General features: G+C 32.0%; 1 protein-coding gene across 1 annotated transcript; it reads left to right on the top strand.

Moving 5' to 3' along the window:
* Positions 1 to 905: 905 nt before the first annotated feature.
* On the top strand, positions 906 to 26,810 carry LOC148622476 (nucleolar protein 6-like). Its single transcript, XM_088572435.1, has 23 exons — positions 906 to 1,012; positions 7,893 to 8,159; positions 9,248 to 9,364; positions 9,922 to 10,101; positions 11,198 to 11,366; positions 11,698 to 11,823; positions 12,122 to 12,288; positions 12,585 to 12,705; positions 13,500 to 13,663; positions 14,409 to 14,524; positions 15,352 to 15,529; positions 16,041 to 16,160; positions 16,625 to 16,776; positions 17,040 to 17,268; positions 17,790 to 17,910; positions 19,502 to 19,656; positions 20,151 to 20,314; positions 20,799 to 20,951; positions 21,697 to 21,794; positions 22,629 to 22,843; positions 23,916 to 24,116; positions 24,320 to 24,421; positions 26,636 to 26,810. The coding sequence occupies exons 1-23, from the start codon at positions 998 to 1,000 to the stop codon at positions 26,780 to 26,782; spliced, it is 3,477 nt and encodes a 1,158-aa protein (XP_088428561.1). The 5' UTR covers positions 906 to 997; the 3' UTR covers positions 26,783 to 26,810.
* Positions 26,811 to 27,154: the final 344 nt, after the last annotated feature.

Raw genomic sequence — 27,154 nt, 5'->3', positions numbered from 1 at the left:
AAAGAAAAAAAAACACACACACAGACAATAGTCACTCTACACGTTGACGTACTCCCAAATAGTTAGAGTGGGGCCACGCTCTCGGACCGACGTGGGGTCTGGGAGTAGGCCAGTGCGTCAACACAGCAACCCAGCCGCTAGCAGGACGTACTCTGACTGAGTTCTTCGGTCAGGTATCCCGAAGGCTGGGCTCCTCTACCTTCTACTACTAACCGGCATTACTAACAGAATCCCCGTAAGGGGCGGTCGTGCGAGATCCGTAAGGATAGTCCAGATCGTAAAAAAACCCAATCATCATCACCGACAATAGTACCATGCACACACTTGAACATGTATTAATTGAAAATATAGCAAGGAAATGAATTATAACTATAGGAAATTGGTTGGCAAATAAACAACTAAATAAACAAGTGACAATTTCATGATTAGAATCCCAATTTTCAAAACTTTATAACTTTGTAAATTTTATATTCAATTTTGGTTCTGTAAAATGTTTCATTTAGATAAATAATTATATGTCATATTATGTATGTGAATTTATAACTGTTTTACTTGAAAAAAAATAAATTTATAGTGATATTTATATGTAAACCTCTATTTTTGTATAAAATTATAATTGAAATCTTATGTACATATAGTCTAAATACTGAATATTTATTTAAAAATTCCATGGATAAAAAATTTGTTATTTGCAATGTTGGGAACCAAAAGTATTTTTCAATTATCTTTAAAAATGAAAAAGTTATGATGATTTAAAGTTGATACCCTATGCCATTCAATGGATTTTTTGCCAACCAAAACCAAATCACAGGTAAGCGATAACATCACGAAGAACTCTCCTATATTGAACTCCTTGGTTTTAAATGTTCTAGATACGCTCCAATGGACCCTCCTTTCTCCGGGAACCATCACCCTCCGTTGCGGTTCCGGAACTTACTTTTCTTACGAGCACGTTTTCTAAAATGTAAACACTGTTTTAAGTAATCAGGGAATCAGCATGAAGAGAAGAAATGTAATGTATATTTACAAAATTCATGTTGATTTCGGCCAGACCAAGGACTTAAATATAAACCCTTGGCCATGCAATGCACACCAATGAATCTTATTTGAAAAAAGAGGGAGGATACCGGTTCTTAATTGTTGGTAATTGTGTAAAACAACAATATGAAAAGAAACGCAAAAAAAACCCAAAAAAACCCAAAAAACAAAACAAAAAAAGAAATTAATTTATGTGAACTATGAAATGAATGCAAAAACAAAATGTAATGAAAAGAATTGAAATGAAAACAAATTGAGATAACACTAAATTTAAATGATCCAGGTGTGGTTGACCAAAAATATTCCTCTTTCCCATGTATGCCTTGTTCCGGTGGATTTACAAATTCTTGTTTTTATGATGAACAAGGGCATGTGTGTGGATCGTAGGTATATCATCAAGCTCAGGTCAAGAGGTGCTTACTTACATATAATTTCATTCCAGAAGTAACATCATCAAACTTTTTTAATGATTTACTCGTTGAATTTTGGTACTTAAATTAAATTATAAGTGCCAACGCTGCACTCTTTCAAATATTCAAATTACTTGCTATGCAGGTTATTTAGTGTGCACCCTGTGATAGAAGTTATTTCTTCATAGACCGAAAAAAATATAACAGTTGTTCCTTAAATATTCAAACCGGCTCATTTCATATATACATGTATGGCCACAGCCCTTTAATTATTGATTCATAGGGTTCGATGTTGTCTGAGGGCGAAGTGAGTGACTCCAGGTCAACTATTTCGCCCGAATCGCTCGGTAGCGTGAGCCCTGGGTTCCATACATTTTTACAATGACTTTTTATTGGTGTAGCTTTGACCATATCCATACCTGCGAACTTACATGATTTAAAATCGTGTTTTCACTATTTTGACCATTTGTCCTACAAAGCAATTTTTCAGGTCAAATTTGTCCCAAAACCCGATTTTGTCAAAATTTCCTAAAAATACTCCTAATCCAAACCCATGTATTTGTGTTTTAATCACATTTTTGTGATTAGTAGAGTCATCAATCTGACAAAAGGTGTTAATTGCAGTCTAATCAGTTTTATGACAGGTAAATGATCTCTGAGGAGCCATCAGCTGATCACGGTTATTGATGATGATTGATGATTAGAAAATGAATCACTATTAGATCTACGACTATTTTATAAACAGCCAATTATTTTCTAAAATTTAATTTCTACTCCACAATTAATTTGACAAATACTGTCAGTTTAACATGTCTAAAATTTCTGGGACCACATATGTAAACAAATTATGAGATTACCATTGTTAATGCAAAATTAGTTACCTCCCATGCAGTCTTCAATTCCTTTTTCACATTTCTTGTAATTTTAACAGTGCAAAAGTTTTGTTTGCAATAGTTAAAAGAAATACAATATCTTTTGAATAGTGATGATTTTGGAAATATGGTAGCAACATTCTTGAGTATTTGTTATATTTCCTCATATACTTTACCTTATAGTAAGCATTTAATGAAAAGAAAATGTTGCCAAAGTCGCACTATTTAGTTTCATTCTATAACATAGACCAAGATACAGTTTATTAAGTCATAGATCTTTTGGGACTAAATTTTATAAGTTTCCAACTGCACACTAACTCTCCTTCAATTAACATTAAAGGAAAGAAGGAAAGATATGCTCAGTGTATTCTGAAATAGTAAAAATTCATTTGATTGAAAATTAAAGTTTTCTCATTTAGGTTTGGAGGAATCCACCACAAAAAAGGGACTTGCAAACTTCAATCTGTAACAGTTCATGTACATGTTGTTCAACTGAAAAAGGTCCTTTAATACTATTGTTGTTGTCTCATTCTTATATTAGTACAGTAAAATCCATTCAGTTTGCAAAAAATGTCCTGAAAATGTTCATTCACATGTTGTCCTGCCTTAAAACCCCCATGGGGTTTTTCAAATGTTGGCAGGTATGCATATCATACATTTGGATATAAGAAACCATTCAAATTTTAATTGGTATATGCCTAGGACACTCCACTTGAAATATTGGGGAATGATGTGTGATTAATTTTTCTGCTAATCTCTAAACCCTGAGGTAACTCCTATTTGTCCTCTGGAACACCAAAATAATCCTTAACTGGCACATGGTTTGCATCTGAACTAATTCTTTTGATTGTATGTTTTATTCTATCCATCTTTTTGCCAAGCATTCCAAAGATTTTAAAGTCTCTAATACACTTCACTTTCAGTAGTTAATGTACTGTAACTGTATATTCTTGCTTCACATCAAAGAATCAGTTGGAATTAAGTGTCTGTCCAGTACTACTTTTTCATCTGACTCTGGTCAAAACTCATCAGAGGTATTGGGCCATATGGTAAAATAGTCTTTTTTTTTTAAATTCACCATTGTGATTTCCTTTTATGCAGTCCAAAAAAATGCATATTTTTATATAGAACAGAACTGTGTAATGATCAGCTGTGTATTCTAACAAAAGTAAGTTGATAATAAAATGCTTGACCAAAAATTTCATTTTTGCACCAGAACCAGGTTAAACCAAAATAATGATGGTGACCAATGACCCTGGGGTTAAACCAGTATAACTTAACTGTTTCATACATAATATTGACCCAGTCTATTTAGGTAAAACTTCAAAAAAATAAAGATAGTAGATCTTTTGTACATAGATACATGTAAATGCAAAACTTGTAAAAATAAGAGGTTTAAAATGTGTGCATTAAGCTATCCGGAAAGATTGAACATTCTCCAGTATATCAGGTCATGTAAAAATAAGAAAATGTTTGTCATTTTTATGGATCTTATGATGTGAGGATTTGAAGAACATCTACTTTCTACAGGGAAAAACTTTTTAGATATGATTGTGTGAGTGTATAGCTTTACTTCCTGAATTGACATTAACTAACTGCAGGGTCCTACCTATTGAGTATGATGGAAATGATGAAAACACCTGTCTATAGTGACCTTTCAAGGGCCATTGATAAAAAGGTCACCATAGGCAGGGGGTTTAAACAGAGGTAATCAAGATTTTCAAAACAAAATATATTTGCTTATGTAGAGTATTGAAAACAGGAGTTGTGTCATTACATATTTTTCAATTTTGATGTGCTGTTGTATTTGTTACATTTTCTCATATCCTTTCTTTTTAGATGCTAATATTGTTAACTACTTCTTGCACTCGTAATTTCAGTAATTTATATTTGTATCTGTTTTGCATAATTATATATTACTACTCCACATTATGCTGAAGATCTGTGCTGTGTTTACCGCCATAGTGTCATAGTTCTAGTTCTATACAAGACAAAAATGTACCTCTTAGATATCATACATGTGTCTTATATAGGTCATATACATTAGCAGGACCCAGATTTCTATAAATATTCATTCAGTTGTTTAATCTGGTTCCTAATCTGGTTCCTTGGTCAATATCATAAGCAATCCAAAGATCGCTAAATAAAAATGTACCTCTTTTAAAAAATGTCATACACATATCTACATGTGTTTTTTGCTTGAGTGAGAACGGTAAGTTTGAATTAAAAGTTGAAATGATTGGTTAGCATTGAATTTATGTAATATTACCCAGTTTCTGATTCAAACACAGGCTCTTTACAATTGACTATGTAGGTCATAAACATTATCAGGGCCTTAATATCTTTATATAGCCATTGCCAGTTGTTTGATCTGGTTCCTGGTAACCAGTTGTTTTGATTAAAAATATTTGGGTCTTTACGGTTACAGAAGAGTTATCATATCAGGAGAACCCGATTTGAGAACATATTGCATTCATGCCATTTCGGATTATGAAAGTAAGCCAAAATCAGTGGCAGAGAATATTTGATGATTAGCAATTTTGAAGACTTCAGTCTTTGATTTCTGTTACATTTTATAAAGAAAGTGCTTTGTCATTAGTGCATAAATAAGCAACTTAATTATTTAAAAATTAATATTACCAGCAACAATTACATATTAAATTTTTTGTTTGTCATGAAAATGTTCATTAATTTTATTGAAAATGGATGATTTTTTTGATAAATTGCTTTATTAAAAATTATCTTTATTTTAAAATAGTTTATCACGAGGCATTATTCTCTGTGTCATTTATCACCTTGAGATTTTGTATTCCTAAATTCTAAGTCTGTGGTTCCCGACATTAAGTAATTCTGCAACTTTCTATGCAGGCTCCCCACTGTCTAAAAGTTTGAAACCTTCCACTTTTAGGTTAAGGTCCAACATTTTTCTCTTCAGCCATTTTTAGCTCGTGTGGCCAAAGGCCCACCATACTATTGCCATCACTTGGTGTCCGTCATCGTCATTGTCCTCTGTCATTTACAATTTTTCAAAACTCTTCTCTGACACTACTGGACCAACTGGAAGCAAACTTCATATGAATGTTTTTTGGGGTATCCTGCATAGAAGTGATGTGGGGATTTTTTATCGGTCAAAAACATAACTGCCCTTACTAAAAATAGAACATAGGAGTCAGACAGTAGTTCTTCACAAATATCTCCGAAACCGTAATGTTCAGCCAGATTCTGGTATGGGATTAAAGTATTTAGCCTAATGAAATCTATCTTCGATAACATTTTCGTTTTAATCTGTTAAACCATGTTGAAGTTATTGCCCTTTTTCTACATTTTTTGGCTATTTTTAATGTTATTTCTTTCAACATTCATCTTCTCAGACACTACCAGACCAATAGGAACCAAATTTCGTATAAATATTTCTTGGGGTATTTTTCATAGAAATGTTGTATGGATTTTTTATCCATGGAAAAACATGGCTGCCATTACTAAAAATAGAACAAAGGGGTCAGTCAGAAGCTTTTCTCATATATCTCTAAAGTCATAAGGTTTAGCCAAGTTCTTTCTGTTCTGAAATGATCTTCATCATAAGGCCTACAAAAGTCTCCGAGGGATCAAAGTTGTCAGAGGACTCCAAGAGTTATTGCCCTTTGACATTTTTTTTTTACACTTTTCAGCCAATATCTCAACTATGATAAATAGAATGGAATGATCCTTATAGTAAAGCCTACAAAAGTTTGTGGGAATCAAAGTTTTTAAACGACTCCTTTTTGTACGCCCATCTAAGACCGGACGTATTATGGTATACCGATGTCTGTCCATCCATTCAAAAACGCTTTCACCAACTTAAATGAAACTTTGGTGAATTGTTTATATCTATTTACTTAAGCTTCCTTTCAATTTTTATAGGCTAAAAACCACTAATTCCACTTCCCATAGGCTTCTATGCTAATTTCACAATATTCAATGGCTTCTCTGGACTTTACCTTAACTTTAACCTGCAGAGGACTATATATCAGCATGATTCTACATATGTCAGCTCACAATCCTCAGAATGGCATGTGGGGTTAGCAGACTTGCAGTGCAGTACTGGTCACCGGAAGTGAAGTGTCTATAAATAGCATGGGGAATCCCAGTGTTTTCACAAGATAGGGGTATATTTAGAAATCATTATGGAGATTAGGCTTCACATCACAAGAAGCAAAATGCACCTATAAAATGTACAGAAATGTTTTTCCTTTCAGAAACTGTTTAAATTTTTTAAATGAGATGAGAACTTTTTTCACAGCACTATGAGGAACAGGGGTAATTTCTGCGTATGACTATTTTTGCGTACGTTCCAAATGCTCATTGGTTGAATTGGTGGTCTGTAACCTTTATATATCTCAGATTTTTCGTTTCCATGTTATGAATTTTTTTTCTTAAAAAAAGGGGGATTTTCAAGTTTTCAGACAATAATTCAAAAAGACTTTCACCAACTTTTATGAAACTTTGGAGAATTGTTCATATCCATTGACATAATTTCCCTTTCGATTTTTATAAATTTCAGAATTTTTCTTTTCCGTATTATGAATTTTTATACTTAAAAACAGGGAGATTTTCAAGTTTTCGAACAAAAACTCAAAAACACTTTCACTAACTTTTATGAAACTTTGGTGAATTATTCATATCTATTGAAGCTCCCTTCCAATTTGTATAAATGTCAAATTTTACGTTTCCATGTTATGAATTTTAAAAAAGGCCAGAAATGACCAAGTAAATTTTATTCGTTGAAAAATTGTTTAAAACTGACCATTTGTTATGATGATGGACTAATAAATATAAAAGATACTTGGTAACATTGTCAGAAAAGTGTGTTATAAACAAGATAGAAATATATGAGTGAAAAAGCAAGACAACAAACTTACTTAAAATTGAGGTAGCCTTGATAGGGCGAAATTTTTTGTGCATTTTTTATTTACTTTTTATTGGGGGTGGGGAGGGGGGTGGGGTGGGGAGGGTATTCACGGTATTTCTAGTCGATCATATAAATTCATTAAAAGCATAAGGACAAGTTAAAAGGGCAATGGGCATATCATGCATTTAAAGCGCAGCTGTTTATTAAAGTTATTGCCCTTGAAAGGGAAAAAATATTATGTTTAGCAATTTTCAGCCAATATCTTGAAAACTATAGTAGATAGAATGAAATTTTCAATTGATGAAATGATCCTTATGACCTTATGATAAGTCCTACCAAAGGCTTCTTCAAGTTGAAATTGACTGACAACTCCTTGTTAGAGATATTTTTGGAAGGCAAAAGTTTAACAAAGTGAGCAATTCAGGCTCCTAGGAGCCTCTTGTTTTGTCTTATATACAAATATATGTCACTCAGTAGAACATATGACTTGGTATGGATTTCTCAACACAGTTTTGTTTAAGACATAGACCAAAGTGATGAGTTGATTTAAAATACAATGTACCTACAAAAGTAATTTAAATGGTGTTTGTTACACAATGCTTTACACTTTTACATTTTAATGAAATTATATTAAATAGCTTGATGTGTTCAAAACTAGATGATAGTTCAACATGTTTTTTACAGAATCCAGTGGTTGATAAAGATAAAGCCAATATTTCTGGCAAAAGTGAAGATGATTACAGTTCACATACGGAGGAAAGTGAAGATGGTTTGAGTAGTGATGGAGAAGATCTGAGGTATGAGGGAGAGGATACAAGTGAACAACCTCCTCATAAAAAGAGAAAGAAGAAGATCGATAAAGGACAACTGTTCAAGCCACTCTCTAATGATGAACTTCATCAGTTGAAGGATGCTGAAAATTTGTTTCATTCCAGTGTATTTAAACTACAGGTACATGCACATTGTCATGTAGATCTAAGGCCAAAATAAATTCTAGGCCATCAGAAACATGCTCTTAAGAATTAAGGATACTACATGTGTGTGGGGAAAACTTTAAGCATCAGGTTGGGAATGTGACTGATGTCTGTGTATATTAATGTATCATCAAATTTCTCTAAAGCTTGAAAATGAATCACTGTAAAGACACACTATATATGGTTGTTTGAGTAAAAACAGAAACTTGTTCTTTCAGACTTTTCAGCATGAAAAAATGATAGGAAATTGCTGCTGGTTTTAGAATACATGGACTTTATTGGGTAACATGATTTGAAAACATGGTTTGTTTTCCTTGTCCATAGAATAAGTATACCTTATGTTTTATTTATCATACACCACACTCCAAAGTTACTATATTAGTATACCCCTGCTCTATAGGAGAGAGGGGGTGTACTGTTTTATCTGTGTCTATTATTCTGTCATTCCTTAACACATTTTTTCTGTAACGGATTTCTCAGCTTCTATTGGAGGGAAAGCTTAGATATTTGATGTATTGCTTTTGCATTGTACCATGTCTCCCCTTTTTGGATTCCATGCTCATCTACTTCCTGTTTACCAATCAACTTAGTAGTTTTTTTGGTGGTGCTGTTGCTTACAGAAATCTTGTTTTTTTTCTGTTCCATTAGGTTGTTTCTTAGATACCACCATCAGTTTTGTTGGATGTAGGATGGAGGGGGGGACTTACGAAAAAAAAAAAAAAATCATATATTTTTGCTTATTGCCTTCTATATTTGTCTGATTTCCTTCAAGTTTATAAAAAAGTGTTGGTGACCATATTTAGCTTGAATGGGATTTATTTTCACAAAACTGCGGCCTGCATTGGGGGTCCACAGTTAAGGGAGTGACACTTAAGATACATGCATTTATGCTGGTTGCCTGGATAGGGTTTTTAAATTGAATGAAGTGTTTGTAATTAAAAACCTTTGATTAAAATTTCATAGAAATCTGTTGGCAGGACCACTTTTTAGGGTGAGTTAGTGTTCTGTATGAATGCATGAGTGCTTATTTATTGTTGTTTTTTAATCTGTTTTTCTTGCTTTCAGATCTCTGAACTACTAAATGAAGTAAGACTCAAGGATAAAAGAAAAGAAGAGATCAAACATTGTATTAAAAATATAACATCAGTATTGCTTAAACTTCCAAAGGGTAAAGAACATGAGGTATGTTGGCAAGTTAAAAGCAACTTATGCATGCTTTAGGTACTCTAACTTTATTATTGAATATTATATTATATATATTATATATATATATTATTATCAATATTTAGAACATTGATAGGCTTTCAATGAATTCAAGTAAAGGTAAACGTCAGTATGTTTCTCAGTGTACACCATTCTATTGTAGCCTTTTTACACAGATTGTTACAGAATTTTAGAATATCATTTTGTAATCACCATCCATTTGGAAAAGTGTAACGTCTGGTGTGGATCTTAAAATTTTGAAAAAAAAATCGTGTTTGCTAAGGGTGTTTCAATTAACAATATTTTCTTTCTAATAGCAGGGATAATGTTCAACCCCATTGTATATCTTTCTGGATACCAAGGTAACAATTTGTATGTAACAATGCAGCAACGAAATAAGAAAAAAAATTACTGTTCTAATGTTTATGAGTATCAGCTTAAAAATTATCCTTCTTTTTTGGGGTTTATTTCTTATTAACTAACCATCATAGCACAAAGTCAGAATATGAACTAAACAATCATCTTTATCTTTTAAGCTTCAGGATACCAGTTGGTTACCAAAAAAGGTCTGTTTACCACTGCTAGAAAATTCAAGGCCTGCCAAGGGGAAATTTAAATTTCTTCCACCTAAGGAAGTAAAAGAAATTGGGAGTTTTTCTACAGGAACCTGTCTGAGACCTCATCCTTGTATTGATCTCCAACTAACTGTACCTAAGGTAATGATGATACATAAAAAGGAATGAATAATACAGTATTTTAATGTTTTCATGAAGATTCTGTTTTTGTTTCAGTCATTTTGTTTTTATATGTCCGCTAAAAATTGACTGTCATATAATGGAATAGCACTGTCATCATTGTCTGGGGACACTTAGTTTCCGTCTGATAACTTAGTTGTGGTTGACCAATTGTTCTGAAATTTTGATATGATTTTACCTATCACTAAAGGAAGGTTCCTATTTAATTTGGACTTTGTTGCACCTATTGTTTTAGAAAAGGCCCAAAAAGGGTAAAAAATAGATATTTTATTAAAACCCATGTAGAATTTTTTTCCCCTGATTTTAATCATTTTTTTTTTATTGTCTTCCTTATTGAATTCTGGTACACAAATATATCAGCAGATTTTGTGTGTTTTGGACTATTTTCAAGTTATAAGGTGTCAAAGATGGGCAACGACCAAAAATGTCAACATTTTTATTTTTGGTCTGATTTTGAAAATTTGTTATTGGATTCCTCATAAATATCCCTGCCTGCATTTTTCAATCAAATTTCAGATAACTCTTAAGGTTTTTAAATTATAAGGGGTTAAAAAGGGCCACACCCGAAAAAAAAATCGACTTTTTTATTTTTGGTCTGATTTTGAAAATTTTTTATTTAATTCTCAAAACAGTTCTCGCCTGCATTTTTCAATTAGATTTCAGATATATCCAGTTTTCGAATTATATGGGGTCAAGGGCCACACCCCCCAAAAAGCAACTCTTTTATTTTTAGTCTGATTTCTATAATTTTTATTCTTTGGATTCCTCATAAAAATCCCTGCCTGCATTTTTTAATCAGATTTCAGATATCTCTTACAGTTCAAACCATTTGTAAAAAAAAAGTTCAGTGGACCCTTACTGATAAACCTGTCTCCTTAACACGTTCCTTTAGAGATACATGTAGCTTGTGAATGACAATAAAAGGCTAGTCCAATAGACCAACCTACATGTATAATTCTATGCATATTTGGACAACAACATTCATGTTTAAGAACATATAGCAAACATTTTATTATATTTGAAATCTTTACCTAATTGGTTTTTCCCTTTTTTTCAGGCATTCTTCCAACCGAAAGATTATTTGAATCACAGATATATACAAAAAAGAGCTCTCTATCTATCAGTAATTGCAGCTAAACTGTTAAAAGAAGATGTCGTACAGGATCTTAAATTTTCTTATCACCATGGAAACACATTAAAGCCAATCTTGATTGTAGAAGTCAAAGGTGGGCATCTAAAATTCACCTGCTTCTTTTGCTGGGACAGAAATTAGGGTTATCCTGTTGTCTGAAACAAGTTCATGTTTAATTTTTTAAATGCTGTATTTATTCATATAAACCAAGCATTTTCAGGTTTTATACTACCTTATATTTAAGGAGTTTCTGGCAATAGTTAAAATCACTTGAATTCATAATTTTTCCAGTTTCATTTACATTGGACTTCATTTTTCAACTTTTGAATTGCAAACAATAGAATGAAAAGATAATCACCAAATTAGAAATATAATTTAAAATGAATTTAATTTAAAAAATGCATGCATATCAAATTTATTTTAAGGTGAACAGAAGAATGTGACATTCATTCTTCATTGTTTTCCTGAGGGAGGATCGTTCAAATACAGTCGTTTCCATGTTAACAAGAATAATGTCCGCCAGTCATGGTTCAATGGACGAGAAACAGAAGGTATAGTAGATAACTGCATTAAAGTGATAAAACCATTCCAATTAAATCCATTATCATATTTCTGGTATTTTGGATTATATGTAATTAACAGCTATATATAAACATTTTTATTATATATGTGTTTATCCATATAAATATTTTAGTAACAAAATACCCAAAACTCAACTTTTTTAAACTATAATGTTAAAATAAAAGGATTTTTACCAAGTATGAAAGTAGGAAAGAACTGATGGGCAAAAAAGTTCATTTCATTAAAGAATACAAGTAATTGTATATGAAATATGTTTTGGGTTGTCAGAGCAAGTAGATGAGCCTCCAACTCCTCATTACAATACTACCATTCTACAAGATATAGCATTAGAGGCCAACAATCAGTGTATGCTGTCTATAATAGAGAATTCAGTTGCTGTAAAGGAGGGTATAAGTTTGTTGAAAATATGGCTTCGGCAACGAGAACTTGATGTGGTAGGTTTGATTATAACAGTATATTTATTGACAGAAATTATGTTTTTCATTTGAAAGTTACATTATGGTTATCAAAGATTGAAAATTATACTCTATGCAGTCACAATGTATTGAGAAATCATTAAATAAAAACATACTGAAGAGATGTTTTGGAAGACACCTTATTTAAACTTTGATCTTTTTGAGTATAGAATTTTTTTCAGTATGTTCCTTATACTATTCATATTCATTGTTTTTGATATTGACAAAAGAAAGTGAATATCATATGGTCTTATAGATGATTGATTATTTTGCAGGGTCATGGAGGATTTTCTGGTTTTATCATGTCATCATATGTGGTGTTCCTACTATCTAGGAGGAAATTAAATAAGATGATGAGTAACTACCAGATCATGAGAAATACTTTATTGCATTTGTGTAAGTTTACAACCTTCATAAATGGATTGATACGTCTTTGGTCTATCATGGACAGATCTAAGTGGGGGCTACCACCCTTATGAATTTGAAATTTTATGAAAATAAGATATTTTTGTGTGTATATGCACCCATAAAAAGTGTTTAACAAATATTTTTGTGGGTGCCCTGGGTCTCCCTTCTTAGATCCGCCACTGTCTATACACAGTTGAATAATTTTCTTTCTCAAGAGTAAGTTTGAACGAAGAAAAGAGGAATATGTTTTTTTTTTCTCAAAGCATCACAGATGACTTTATATTACTTGTATATAGTATTATATATCACTTTTATCTGAATATGATTTTATTTGATTTGTAAAATCATCTGGCTGGTTGGTTTTCTTTGTGCAAACTAGGAAACCTAGTTAAGTACTGTTACTTAATTAACATGGAATGGTCTGCAGTTCTTAATTAAATAATCCCAGACAAAATAACATTTTGATTGTGAATCAGTTAGAGATATATGGACTTAAATCCATTAGAAATTAAACTATAAGGAAGGTTATACAAAAAAAACTGGTTTGCAACAGTTTAGAAATTTTAGACATCAAAGGAAAATTATTTCAAGTTCAAAGCAGATTGATACTGATCTTACCTGTAGTTAATGATTTGTTGCCACAATTATGATGTGGTATCTTGTTTAAGAAGTAAAATATGATTCCATTACTGAAAATATAGTAATCAAAAGGAAAAAAAAGAATATTTTCAAACATTTGCTCTACTTATATAAAAAGTATTTTTCATTTCTGTAACCTTTAGCTAAGGAGAATTGGACAGATTCAGGTATAAGCCTGTGTGGAGATGGTAATGACCCAAGCCAGCCTACCTTAGAAGATTTTCATCAAACATTTGACTGTGTATTTGTAGATACAACTGGTTATGTCAATTTATGTTCAGATGTAAAAAAATCTACATTTTTAAGGGTAGGTACTACAATTATTTTTAAAACATTTTCTGCTTACACATTTTATTATCTCATAATTTTTTTTAGTATAAAAGATTTTCATACCCTATTTTTTAATATAGTTCAGTTCTTAAAATGAAGGAAATGTTGCAGTTATTTTTATTCATCAGTTATGAAATATGATGATGCATCATCTAGGATTATTGTTCTTAGTTGGAAAGTAATTTCAGACTATATGGTTTAAATCCAGATTTATATTCCTTTTTGCAATTAAGAAGTAAAGTGAAAAAGAAATGCTGATCCATTTATAATAATACAATAAACATAAGAGACTGATATATAGTCACAAATAATTAAGAGACGATCCATTTAGAAATTGAGCAGTTCCTATGACATGGGTGGCATATTGTAAATTTTATCCCATGAAATTTTTTGTTCCAACATAATGTTTATATGAATAATGATATATATATGTCCAATAGTACAAAGATTTTTAAAATCATCAATGGATGGCTCAGAAAATGATTTTACAGTTCCCTAAGAAAGCAACCAATTTCTTTTCATAAAAACAATGAATTTCAGTGCTTTCTATGTAATTTATTTCTCTTTAACTGTTGCAGTTACTATAAAAGACAATATTTAACTTTGAGAAAGGATGCATTTGCGATATGAAAAAGTTGAAATTTTTTGTAAAAAAAATATTAGCATGTGCCACCCATTGCCAGGTTTTTGGTGGACGGCCTCTTATTTTCTGTGTTTTATAGGTTAAACATGAAGCAGAATTAGCTGTTAATATTTTGGGAGACCGACTGGAGGATAGTTTCCCATTCTTGTTTATGATCCCAGTCAGTTTTACAAGGAAGTTTGATCATATTTTTCAGTAAGTATCCTTCTTTTTGGCAAAAAATCCTCTAACTAAAGAGACAAGAATATTTCTATTTCATTATCTCACCCACTGGTATAACGTCTTATACATTCAAAAGTATTTCTGCAAGCAGGGTATTCTGAATTAGCATACTAATAACAAAATTTAATTTAAAAGTGAGAAAAAGAATCAAACACCACCAGAAAGACTAGGAAATCTCAGACTCTTGGGTAAGATTTTAATGTTATCTAATTGGGCAGGGCCTTGTTAGAGAACTGGAAATCTTACCCTTTATTGTCCGAGACTTCTCTGTCTTGCAATCTCATGGGTATTAGATTCTTAATATCTTTAGATTAGAAGGTCAGAGACATTTAAAAATAGATTTTTGTCCAATAATTTATTGATATTGATCTTGTTTTGTTTTTCCTCTTAATCCCATTATGAATTTTGGGCTGGTGGTCCTTACAAATTATCAATAAAAACCCAAAAGAGCATTTTTTAAACTTGCTGAATTTGTAATCAACTTAGTGGAGTTAGATAGAAAGTTATGACTTTTCAATCAAAATGCAAATTCACAGATGTATTTAAATGTATCTTAAAAGCTTGAATTTAGTGCTTATACTTGCCTCAACTGTTTAGGGTTTAACCTCTGGGATAACATCAACCTGCACTCTATGGAGTATTTTATATATGCCTCAACTGTTTAGGGTTTAGCCTCTGGGATAACATCAACCTGCACCCTATGGAGTATTTTATATATGCCTCAACTGTTTAGGGTTGAACCTCTGGGATAACATCAACCTGCACCTCATGGAGTATTTTATTTTGTATTGTTTTTGCAGTATTACTGATGTGACAGAACTAAAATTGACAGTAGAGAAATTAAAGCTGCAGAATAAATTATTAGACCATGCTGGGAACTATATACATGCCATAATACCAGAGTTACTGACCTTAATACATAAAGCACTGAATATTCGAGTCAAGCTAGTACAGATAAAGCAGCAACCTGTGTCAGAGGTTTTAATTTTGATAAAAGCTATTTAACTACTGTAAACTAAAAAAAATACCTGATACATGCATTCATTATTGATATTTTTAAAGACCTACCTATGCCTTTAATTTTTGTTTTGTTTTGTGACAATGACATAAACCCTTTTTCCACTCACAATGGGAATCTCTTTTTGGATGTTTGAGTCATTATGTTTACAATATAGCCTCACTTTTCACAGTAATGAAACGTCCCACCTAGTAAATTCTAGTTTACAAGAAAATATGTGAATGGTGAGGTATTATACCATGAATAATCACAACTTTGATATACTGATGATATTTATTCATATCAAATTGTCTGAGTCATGTTGTTTCTTAACCTAAAAAAGTTTTGTAATATTTAACATTATACCTATTTCTTCATTAAAGTAAAATTATCTTTCATTGTCAGTTTTGTGTGTGTGTGTGTTTTTTTATTGTATATTTATCATGTTAAGGTACCTTGCAATTTACCATCCTAGAATATTTTCTGTTACAGTGGAAGTTTAATGAAGGTCCTCCAAGTTTATCTAGTCAGAAGTTAACAGTTGGTCTTTTGTTAGATCACGAGTTTGCATTTTCTACTATAGATAGAGGTCCACCTGCAGATTCACTTGAGGTAAATACTGAGAAATTTCTGTTCAGTGTGGTACATGTGGGTTTTTATTTCAAATATGAAATTACTGTAAAATTTCATTATAGACTACTAGCTATCTTGTAGTGAGGGAAAGAGGACATTGAAAAGTAGTGTGCATATCGGAATCACCCTGTTGTCTGTGTTTGTCCACATTTATTGTACTCGTGGCTCCCCCTTAACTGCTTAAGTTCTTGTAAAGGTTTGACATCATTTGAAGATGTGCATGAAGGAATAATGTTATTTTTTGTGGATGCTAAAGGGTGATAATCCAACAAGATGGTTTAACATTTAACACCATTTGAACAGGTAGGGGTGGGGGTTTTACACTTTTTGTATTCTCTTTTTTTTAGCTTGCTCACAGTATTTCTAGTTTATCACTAAAATAATTAGCCACAGTTTCAATGTATGACACATGAAGTATGTTTTTAAAAGTTCATAACTTTCAGGCTAAAGACTTCAGAGACTTTTGGGGGGAGAAATCTGAGCTTAGAAGATTTAAGGATGGAAGTATAACTGAGGCTGTTCCATGGACCAACGAAAAATCTGCTGATAAGAGAAGATTTGTTTGTTCTCATGTTGTTAAAGAAGTCTTAAAAAGGTCAGTTACAGATGTATACAGTAAATTGTTCACTTAATAAGGTCAGTTTGTTTGATACCATACTGTTCTTGATTTTATTTTAAAATTATTGCATGTATCTATATTTAGTAATAACAATTTGAATTTTGAAATTTCTTATCATGGTATGAAAATTAGTAGTGAATCTTTTTGTGCAAATAGTAACTCATTTTTGGTATTCACTTTTATTCTTCATTTCAGTCTTGAAGATATCGTTGTTTTTAAGAATTGTTTTCTCTTTTCAGGTGGGCAGGTGTCACCAGTTTAACTTACATTGGGAACCAGTTGGATCAAGTTATCTCCCTTCCAGTCAAGTCTTATGACAAGAATTTCATGTATGGAACAGGGGAGGAACCACATATTGCACTGTTACAGTCCTATGATAACTTATGTAAAATCCTGAGGAATCTGAAAGACTTGCCTCTGACTATTAACTCCATACAGGGGATATCCCCAGTTTTTAGATTCACTGAGGTATTTGATGTGATTATATCTCACGAATTTCATTTACTTATTTATGAAAAAAATGTCGATTTTGATTACTGTATACTGAAATTTACATAAAATTTTTATACACTGTGTTTTAAAAAAAAGCAAATGACTTTTAAGTTTCCATTATGTAAGACATGGACTTTGTCATTGATCATTTAAGGGGGTACCATCTTCCCATGCATAAATCCTCTGAAACAGCAAAGTGGAATTGGATAAAACCTTGACACATTTTTATCACTTGATTCCATTGTGCACCTCTAATATTGTATTTCCACCTAAATGATTTGAGGGATGTATGATGCTGCTGTATCAGTTGCCGACTGAAGGGGCACAGTTTACCGTGCAACTACTTATCATAGCCATTTGATATTTTGAAAGATTAGCTTTATATAGGTCAACCATATGTCATTTGATTTTGTAATGTTTGTGTTGTGACCAACAATTTCAACACCTTAAAAACGGAGATAGTGTACATTCATATATAATGCATAATATTATTTTAGGTATTTCCAGTTTTACCTGCTACATTTTTCTACCATGCTGAAGTCAGTACAGATAATGCTGATCCACGACTGATACCACAGGATGATAAATCTTCTCCACCATATACCGCCTCTTCAAGAGGTAAGCATCATAATCTTGTCCACCGTATACCGCCTCTTCAAGAGGTAAGCATTATAATCTTGTCCACTATACACAGCCTCTTCTAGAGGTAAGCATTATAAACTTGTCCACTATATACCACCTCTTCAAGAGGTGAGCATCATAATCTTGTCCACCTTATACCGCCTCTTCAAGAGGTAAGCATCATAATCTTGTCCACCGTATACCGCCTCTTCTAGAGGTAAGTATTATAATCTTGTCCACTGTATACCGCCTCTTCAAGAGGTAAGCATGATAATCTTGTCCACCATACACTGCCTCTTCTAGAGGTAAGCATTATAATCTTGTCCACTATACACAGCCTCTTTAGAGGTAAGCATTATAAACTTGTCCACTATATACCACCTCTTCTAGAGGTAAGCATTATAATCTTGTCCACTGTATACTGCCTCTTCAAGAGGTAAGCATCATAATCTTGTCCACTGTATACCACCTCTTCAAGAGGTAAGCATCATAATCTTGTCCACTGTATACCACCTCTTCAAGAGGTAAGCATCATAATCTTGTCCACTGTATACCGCCTCTTCTAGAGGTAAGCATTATAATCTTGTCCACCATACACTGCCTCTTCTAGAGATAAGCATTATAATTTTGTCCACTGTATACCACCTCTTCTTGAGGTATGCATTATAATCTTGTCCACCAAACACCACCTCTTATAGAGGTAAGCATTATAATCTTGTCCAACAAATACCACCATATATTTTAGATATTGACCTTAGTGGAACCTTCAGACACTCTTGACCAATTTTTAATCTGGGTACTTAACTGGCAAATTGGTATAAATCAAATGTGAAAATCAGTTTACTATTTAAACTGTTCTATAGGCTAGTGAAAACATACTGTAATGAACATCAGTTAACTATTTAAACTGCTCTATAGGCTAGTGAAAACATACACATATTGTGAAGCTACTTTTAAGGATTTAAGTTTTTGTGGTATATCAAAATTCTGTTAGTTCATGAATTTTATTAGATGATCATAGCTTTCAATCAAATTAATCCTATTCTGGTTATATATATTTGTTGTTTAACTGAACCCTGCATACCATGGAAAATTAGCTTCTTAACAACGGCACTTTTACGATTACTATTTCCAATTCAAGTGTCCACATTCTCATTATGGTAAAATTGAAATTAATCCCTCACTGTTTTCCTCTTAAATTTCAAAACTATTTACTAGGTATAAAAAATTCCTATGATCTACCTCTATTTGTTTTTTCATCCATTCAAATGATGCACTACAATTATACCCCACATAACAAATTTGTAGAGGGTACAGTGTTTATTTCCTTCAGTCCATCAGTCAGTCCTCTTTTTGTACAAATATAACACAACTCATCTCGAACTACAGAAAAGCACTTCACTAAACTTGGTATGCAGTAAATTTTTAAGGGATGATAGAATAAAGAGTCAATTCATCATTCATATTTTCTGATTTTTTTTGTTGTTACCAAACTAAAAACTGAAAAAGAAGGACTTGCCTATTATATGCTTTATCAAATGAGATTGTTTGAATAAATATTTATTACAAAATGTATTTGTTTTTCCAGTAATATGTCTCTTGGAAGGAAGTGGCCAGTGGCCTGATGACAAAGATGCCTTCAGAAGGATAAAAGCTGCCCTGCATATAAAACTAGGAGAAGTCCTCTCTGATCAACAGAAAATACCTGTAGTTATTAATACAGATCATGTCAATATTAAATTTGTAAGTTTTAACAAATATATTTTAAGCAGACCAAGTTAATATTAAAGGCTTTGATATTTGTTTTTATATGCCCATTCTTTTGTATATTGAAATCACCTTGTCTATCGTCCGTCTAAATTTTGTATAGACAATTTTAGGTTCAGTCTGATATCTACTTCCTGTTTTGTGGGACTTAAACATTTTTCACTGAATGGAGTGATAAAGAAAATTTTGTAGCAAAAATCTTGGCTCCCATTGCATGGATTAAAACCAGATTTAATGTGTGGCTTTATATAGATGGGGCATATATTGTAAGCAGTTTAGGTGCTGTCCAGTATCAACTTCCTGTATGCGTTGGGGTAGACCTATCATGACAATACATGCATCTTCATGTTAAATATAAGAATGACACATTTGTATTATTTCTATAAATTAGTCCTGACATGTGTTATGTACATAAAGAAGGCGTCTTATATCTTTTAAATGCAGTCTTCCAAAAATTTTCATAATTTCAGGAGAACTATGTGTTCAGATTAGAGCTACAGTACTTGCGTGAGATTGCACTTCTGAAAAAAATGACAACAACAGACGGCATGGTAAAATTTGTAGACAATGAGGAGGCCTTGACCTTGGAAAAGAACATTAAATTACTTCCTGTTCTTACTAGTACTTTACATGGGTGAGTAAGGTTGACCTTACATGGGTGAGTTGGTATAACTTACAGACAAGAGTATGTTTTATTTGATAAATGTATTGTCTTATCTATTCAATTCGCTTCATGTATGAAATTATTATAATTATTCAAATCCTAATGGATGGAAGCTTCGGTTGAATGTTAGATGAAAACTGTGTTCTTGATAATGTACAAAAGATGTCTGATGAGTGTAATCTGATGTTGTTCTGTGAAGATGAATTTTATTTCAGTATATTTCTGGTTCACTGGTCGGGGATTTATTTCATTAATGGTCGAGAATCAGTTAGATTTGGTTATGAGCCGTTTTTAATTTTTGGAATTTGAGATAAATAAGTTTTTTACCATTGTTTCAAATTATAATTATCCCTCATTGCCAAGTATACTTTTGACTTGTTAGAAATATTTTGTTTGAAACTAAAACCATTTTGCTTGAAGCAGGTAATATTGAAAGTTCTGTGTTCTTTTAAAGTATTCAACAGAAACATGGCAGTTTTTGTGGTGCAGTTAGACTTGCTAAGAGATGGATCTCATCCCAGATGCTGGTTGACCATATTCCTGATATTGTAGTGGAATTGCTTGTGGCACATCAGTTTACATGTCAGGCACCGTATACAGTGTCCAGGTAATTTTTAAAGATGGATGTTTCTTGACAGACAAACTATGTTATATCCATCCATCCACGTGTTGGTAGATTACTTGAATGTTTATGTAAATTCCATCTATGATTCTAGATGCAATATTTCATATTCTAATATGATATCTTTATATCGTCAAACATTATATGTCGGTACAACCCCACCTTTAGCACCTGTGCACTGTCTCTTTTCTTTCGCTGTCGCTTTGAGACAAAACACTCATTTAAAAACGTTTATGTGATGATTTAACGACTGTGAAGTTATCTAATTGAAATCAGTTATATAAATACACACGTTTAACACATATGATGACATAAATATACAAATTTAATCCAACTTCCATACGGGGGAGGTTAAACGGAACAGCTGTTATTTTGGCTATGCCTACGGAAATTTTTGTCACAAAACTTACCGTATTTTTCATATTAGAAAAGAAATAATTCCTTCAGGGGGTAGATTTGTACTCATTTTAACATAGGTTTGGCATTTATATTATCATTTAACACCTCGGTGTTGCTACCCCCTCCACGAATTATTTCTTAATTATCTTTCCATCAATGAATGATTGGTCAATAAATGTCTCAATTTATGCCTTCAGATTTGAATTTATTATAATTAGAAACCTACTTGTTTGCCAAATGATTTTACTTATGTTCTTTTCATAAAGATAAGAAAATACTGCACTGTAGATATAAGAACATTAAAATATTACCTACTGGTCCACTTTTTCAGCAATCCTATGACTGGTTTCCTGAGATTCTTGTATCTGATTTCTACATTTGATTGGAAGATGTCACCTTTGATAGTAAATCTGAACTCAGAACTCACAGGTTTGTACGGTCTTATATAACTGGTTTCAATAGCAATTAAGAAGTTGTTTTATATAATATTTTATTTTATGTTTCTCATAAATGTCAATGAAAAACACTGTCCCAACAATATCAAAAGACTTCAAAAAAAGTTCTAATTGGAATACAATACAACTATACAATTAGAACATTGTTACACTATCATTCAATGTAAGACTTGTAATTCAGTAAAGATGTACATGATTATGTAAATTGTACAAACTTTTCCTTTTATGCACTTTGAAATGTTCCACAGTCTCTCTGGTGATCCATTAAAAAATATATGCAGTTTTTGGTGTGACATCACTCTGTAAACATTAATGTTGTTGTTCTTATCAATATTTTATCTTATTCTATGAGATTTGGAATCTGATATAACAAAATATTAATGTTTTACACAAGCAGATATTTTTCACCTGAAATTCATGTTAATTGAGCTTCACATGAAATTCATGTGAACTTCACATGAAATTAACATAATTTTCACATGAAATTCAATTAACATGAATTGCATGTGAACAGCTCATGTGCATTTCACATGAAGGCTTGATTTACACGAATTTCACATGGATTCTGACACAAAATTTATTTGCTCAGTTTGGGTGAAAATCATGTGAAATAATTTTGCCTATGTAATGATTTAGACTTCAGAGTATATGTAATGCTTACTCACCGACTAGCCTAGTTTAGCTTATAAACAAGATCTTTTGGTATTTAAAGTTGACAGAACCAATTACACTTAATTTTCTGTTTTTTTTTTTTCATGTTTAGAATCAGTCCTGAAAATTACTTAATGTATAATGCTCTTTCCATTAGCTGATGACTATGCTGAGATCACTTCTAAATTTACCAAAGCAAGAGCCTCTTTGCCATTGATGTTCATTTCCACACCTCAAGACAAGCATCAGTCTGTTTGGACTAGAAAACAACCAACTGCCATGATTCTACAAAGATTGGTCGCCTTGGCAACTGAATGTTTACATGTTCTGGAATCTCAGATGATGGAGAGAACAGCATTGTCAGATTACAAGGTCTGTTCTATAAATGTACAATCAAACCTGTATTAACCAGTCAACTCTGGGCAACACTCAAAGTGACCTTTATAGAGATGTGACCTTTGAAATGAGGTTACAATTTGTGATGTAGAAAGACTTTGATGTGAGCATATAATCCCATATTCCTTTAGATTATACTACCTGTGATTGTCATAATATTACATGTATTTACCTTTCATTTTCAGATGCAGATTCTTGTATACTAGCAATAAAAATATTTGTATTCAAAATATCATTCAGATAAAAATATATGACAATAAATAACAAATCATTTATTTCCTCATTTCCAGTTTTATGTCATTTCCGTCTATGTTATTTTCAATGTCCCCTATAATTTCTGCTTTTCTTTTGGCAATTTGAGTAATTTGTGTTTTTCTGACACTCATTTCCTTTGCAACAGCATGGGCACTTTTTCCACTAATCATTTTTTTAATTGCTATATCTTTCTATCAATGTCAAAATTTTCCGTTTCTTAGACATTTTGTTACAGCTCAAACTTTCATAATTAAACTAAAGACTGAAGTTTTTACAACTTAATCACCAATCAGTGAGTAAATTTCACACCTTTACTATCGAATCTTTAATTTTGTTTTCATTGCAATATTGATTTAATTCCTTCAGCAACCTAATTATCTATATTTGCATGTACTAAATATAATTTTAATCACATGAAACGGTATTTGGTCATGTGATAAACTGAATGTAGAAGAAGTCAGAAAGATGTTTTTGGCTGAAAAATAGTTGACCGTTGGCAACATTAGGGAGTTGACCAATGATTTGAGTTAAAATATATAGAGAAAACAGTTGGGCAGGTTTTAAAATGACTGTTAAGTGAAGGTGACCGGAGATTTTAGGTGACCGGCAGAGCAGGTTTGACTGTATATAAATACAATGTCATTTTTTTTATATACCCCCCCCCCCCCCCACCCACAACTAAAATTTGGGGAGAATATAGGAATCACCCTACCCCTTGCTGTGTTTAGAAAGTTATCAATTAAAACAGAGTGAACATTTATTTCCTTTGATTATGAACCTCTTACTTTTTCAGCAAGTGTTTCGCCCGCCCACTAGTGATTACAATGTATTAATTCATCTGAAAGGGAGACAACTTGCACGGCAACTTACAATGGTTGATAGAATAGATAAGATTTACAACCCTATGTTGGGTAATGATTTGGACAAGGACTACTTAAAATGCTTACCAGTATATGATTATGATCCTGCAGAAAAATATCTGATAGAGCTCAAGGTATATTAATTTGATCATGGAAATGAAGAAATCATGATACCATATTGAAGTTAATGTAAGAGAAAATGAATTGTTGAAAATTCAGATATCATTGTATTTATTGATATCCCTTACATGTATCTATGATGAAAGACAACATTTAGTGTTGATTTAATGTGATAATTTCTTTTTAAGGAGAAGATAACTCTTTCCCTATTTTTTAGGAATTGTATGAAGATTTTGCACTATTTTTCTATGACAAGTATGGAGGAAGAGTGATTGGTGTTGTCTTTAACCCACAGATGTTCAAAGATAAAGATTTTTCGGTAATATAGTAATAAGTAAAGGTTTTCTAGTGAGTCATAGAGGCTCTTTCATCTTTTCAGGAATATTACTAGGAAACACATGGTTATTGGACCAACAAGAATAATAAATTTATGAGTATGCGAAAGAAGACAGGTTAAGCCTGAAGGAGCATTAGTTATAAATTTCTGGTTAGACTGAGAGCTGCTTGATTTGATTGAATCTTGGTCAGACTTGTTGCATGTTCCCGTGTGATGTCATACGAAAACTAAAGACTCAACTGAATTTACTGGATGTTGATTTTTATTAGGGGTCAGATGACACATTGACATTTACTGGCACTAATGCGCCTTCTGGGATGGAATAGCATTTATTCCTCTGTCATTGAAAGTATCCACATCATTTAATTCTAGTATGACACTGTCTATGTTTTGCCAGCTAATTGCATTGGACATTCACAAGGCATATATACAATACATATATATATACAAGTAACTTGAACAAAATGTAAAATTTTATTAACTTGCTAGGAGGGAATTTACCTCTTTGTTTCTATTCTCTTATCTGCTATTAAGGTCAACAGTTAATTCTACTGTAACAGTCATTGGATGAGGATTGTTCACAAAGTTTATGGACAAGCTTTTATTTCCAAATAAATATTGGTATAGGTGAAAGTTTGTAGTAGAATCTTGTTTGGACTAATATTCCAAGATGAATAACTACTGACTGTAACTTTTTTTTACGAGAGTATGAGCGAGGATCTCAGAAATATACAACATGTTCAAATATATACTGTCCAATTACGTAAAACAATATTAGGTCACAAGATAGTCAACATAGTTTATATATGTGAGTGTTCAGTTTACCCGCAATGCAGCATGATTAACTGACCCATTCAATTCACAAGTATTTGACATTTTTTTGGCTACGGGTATAATACATTTCCTCTGACTTGTTTATTACTTGTTTTTCACCAAAGTATTTTTTCTTGCATACATGTGTATTTGACTGGACATTTTTGTTGTTGTATAGATTATTGATGTTTAATAATGTCTTCTTTTGGTTCCCTTCTTGGTTGTTTTACACCCTTAAGTACATATAATTCAAATAATTCAACATAAGCAATACTAATTCTTAAAGTCATTAACACATTCCTCCCTTTCTCAAAACTAACAATTTTAATCAATAATGTCTAACCACTGTCTTATCACAAGTTGCTGACATATTTGTGAATTTGTACTCCTTAATAAACAATAGGATTTCTTTCTTTAAATTAAGAGATTTCAACCTAGAAGGTAACATACCATAGGGACCTGGAGCATGGCAGCAATATATTTCCTCCAGTGGTTTAATATACTAAATTGTACTGTATACTTTAAATCCAGAAGTTATTGCAATGTATTTATTATTGTAAAAATGCTCTTAAATTGACTGTAATTGAAACCCAATTTAGCCTGTATTGATGAATGCACAAAATAACTTGTTTGTTTACTGGTTACAGAATTTTTATATTAGGCCCTTTTTTCAAAATGGTCCACTTGGCTTTAAAACTAAATTGTTTAATTTCAATAAAAATTATGTTTTGGTTTTCTTATATGATGAATCTAACCTTAATTTAGATTTAGTATTGGTACCTCAACTATTAAAGGTCTGATTTCAAACCTGCAAGTTATATTTCCCTATCATTTCTGTGTCAAAAATTATAGCAATTAAAACGTATCAATCTGAAATATAGAGTCTATATGCTGCATCCTATGAGGCATTTGATCATAGTTGTATTAGAATGGAAATGTCTATTTAAAGATTTGTTTTCATCAATCTTGGTTTGATGATCACAAAAAAATTGAGGTGATAATAATGCCAGTTAATTATAACTCAATTTGAGACTATCAAACCCAAGATTGACATCTCCAAAATCTTCAAATACAATGCAGTAACCTCCTGAATGAATGAAAGCTTGCAATTATATCTTTCTTGTAAGAATATTTTATTTGTTTTGTCTAGTTTTCCTTTAATTTGAATGCTATCCGTAGAACAGTCAGATAGCTAGAATATCTGACAATATATTTTGTGTTTATATTTGGTTTGTCACTGTTACCCATTGAATAGCTTCTCTCAAATCAGTTGCAGTTATTAAGTGAAAATCATCTTACTATTGAAAATAAAAAAATCATCTTATTAATGCTAAAGCTTGCAATAATGAGCAGAAATATAGGTCTGTAATTCTATTTTAACAGGTGAACCACATGTTAGGTAGAAAACCGGAAACAATTCAGAACGGACATACTGATATCATAATGAAACCTAATGTGGAGGCCATGTTGGAAGATTTTAGAATTCTTGGTGGTGGAATTGTGTCTAGTTGTCAAATTCTAAATATATGAATGAATTAAAAAATCTTAATGGGTGTAACCACACTTGTTTTTTGTTATTTCATAAATCGTGAGAGTATTGCTTTTTAGCTCACAGTCAACAAATATTACACGTCATCCAACTGCTTCCCTTGACAACAAAGTTGTCACTTGAAGATTTCAATACTGTAACAGCATTCCTTATCATTTCATAACATCCTTAAGAACACTCTAGAATCAACATCTTTGAATGAACTTTGAGTGAAGCATATGCATGTATTTAATAAGAAATTCTAGTAACTTATTGGTTGAAGTTTTAGATGACAGGAAGACTTCAGCTGAATTTAGGATTGAAGTTTGATGTAGTTTGGGTATACCATTCACTGCATTGCACTTGTTTTGTTG

Source organism: Perna viridis, chromosome 3, assembly GCF_037379345.1.
Source record: "Perna viridis isolate PV_CMFRI_1.1 ecotype Kerala chromosome 3, ASM3737934v1, whole genome shotgun sequence".
In the NCBI taxonomy this organism is placed as follows: domain Eukaryota; kingdom Metazoa; phylum Mollusca; class Bivalvia; order Mytilida; family Mytilidae; genus Perna; species Perna viridis.
Note: the sequence above shows the minus strand (reverse complement) of the source record. Positions and strands in the feature narration are given on the sequence as shown.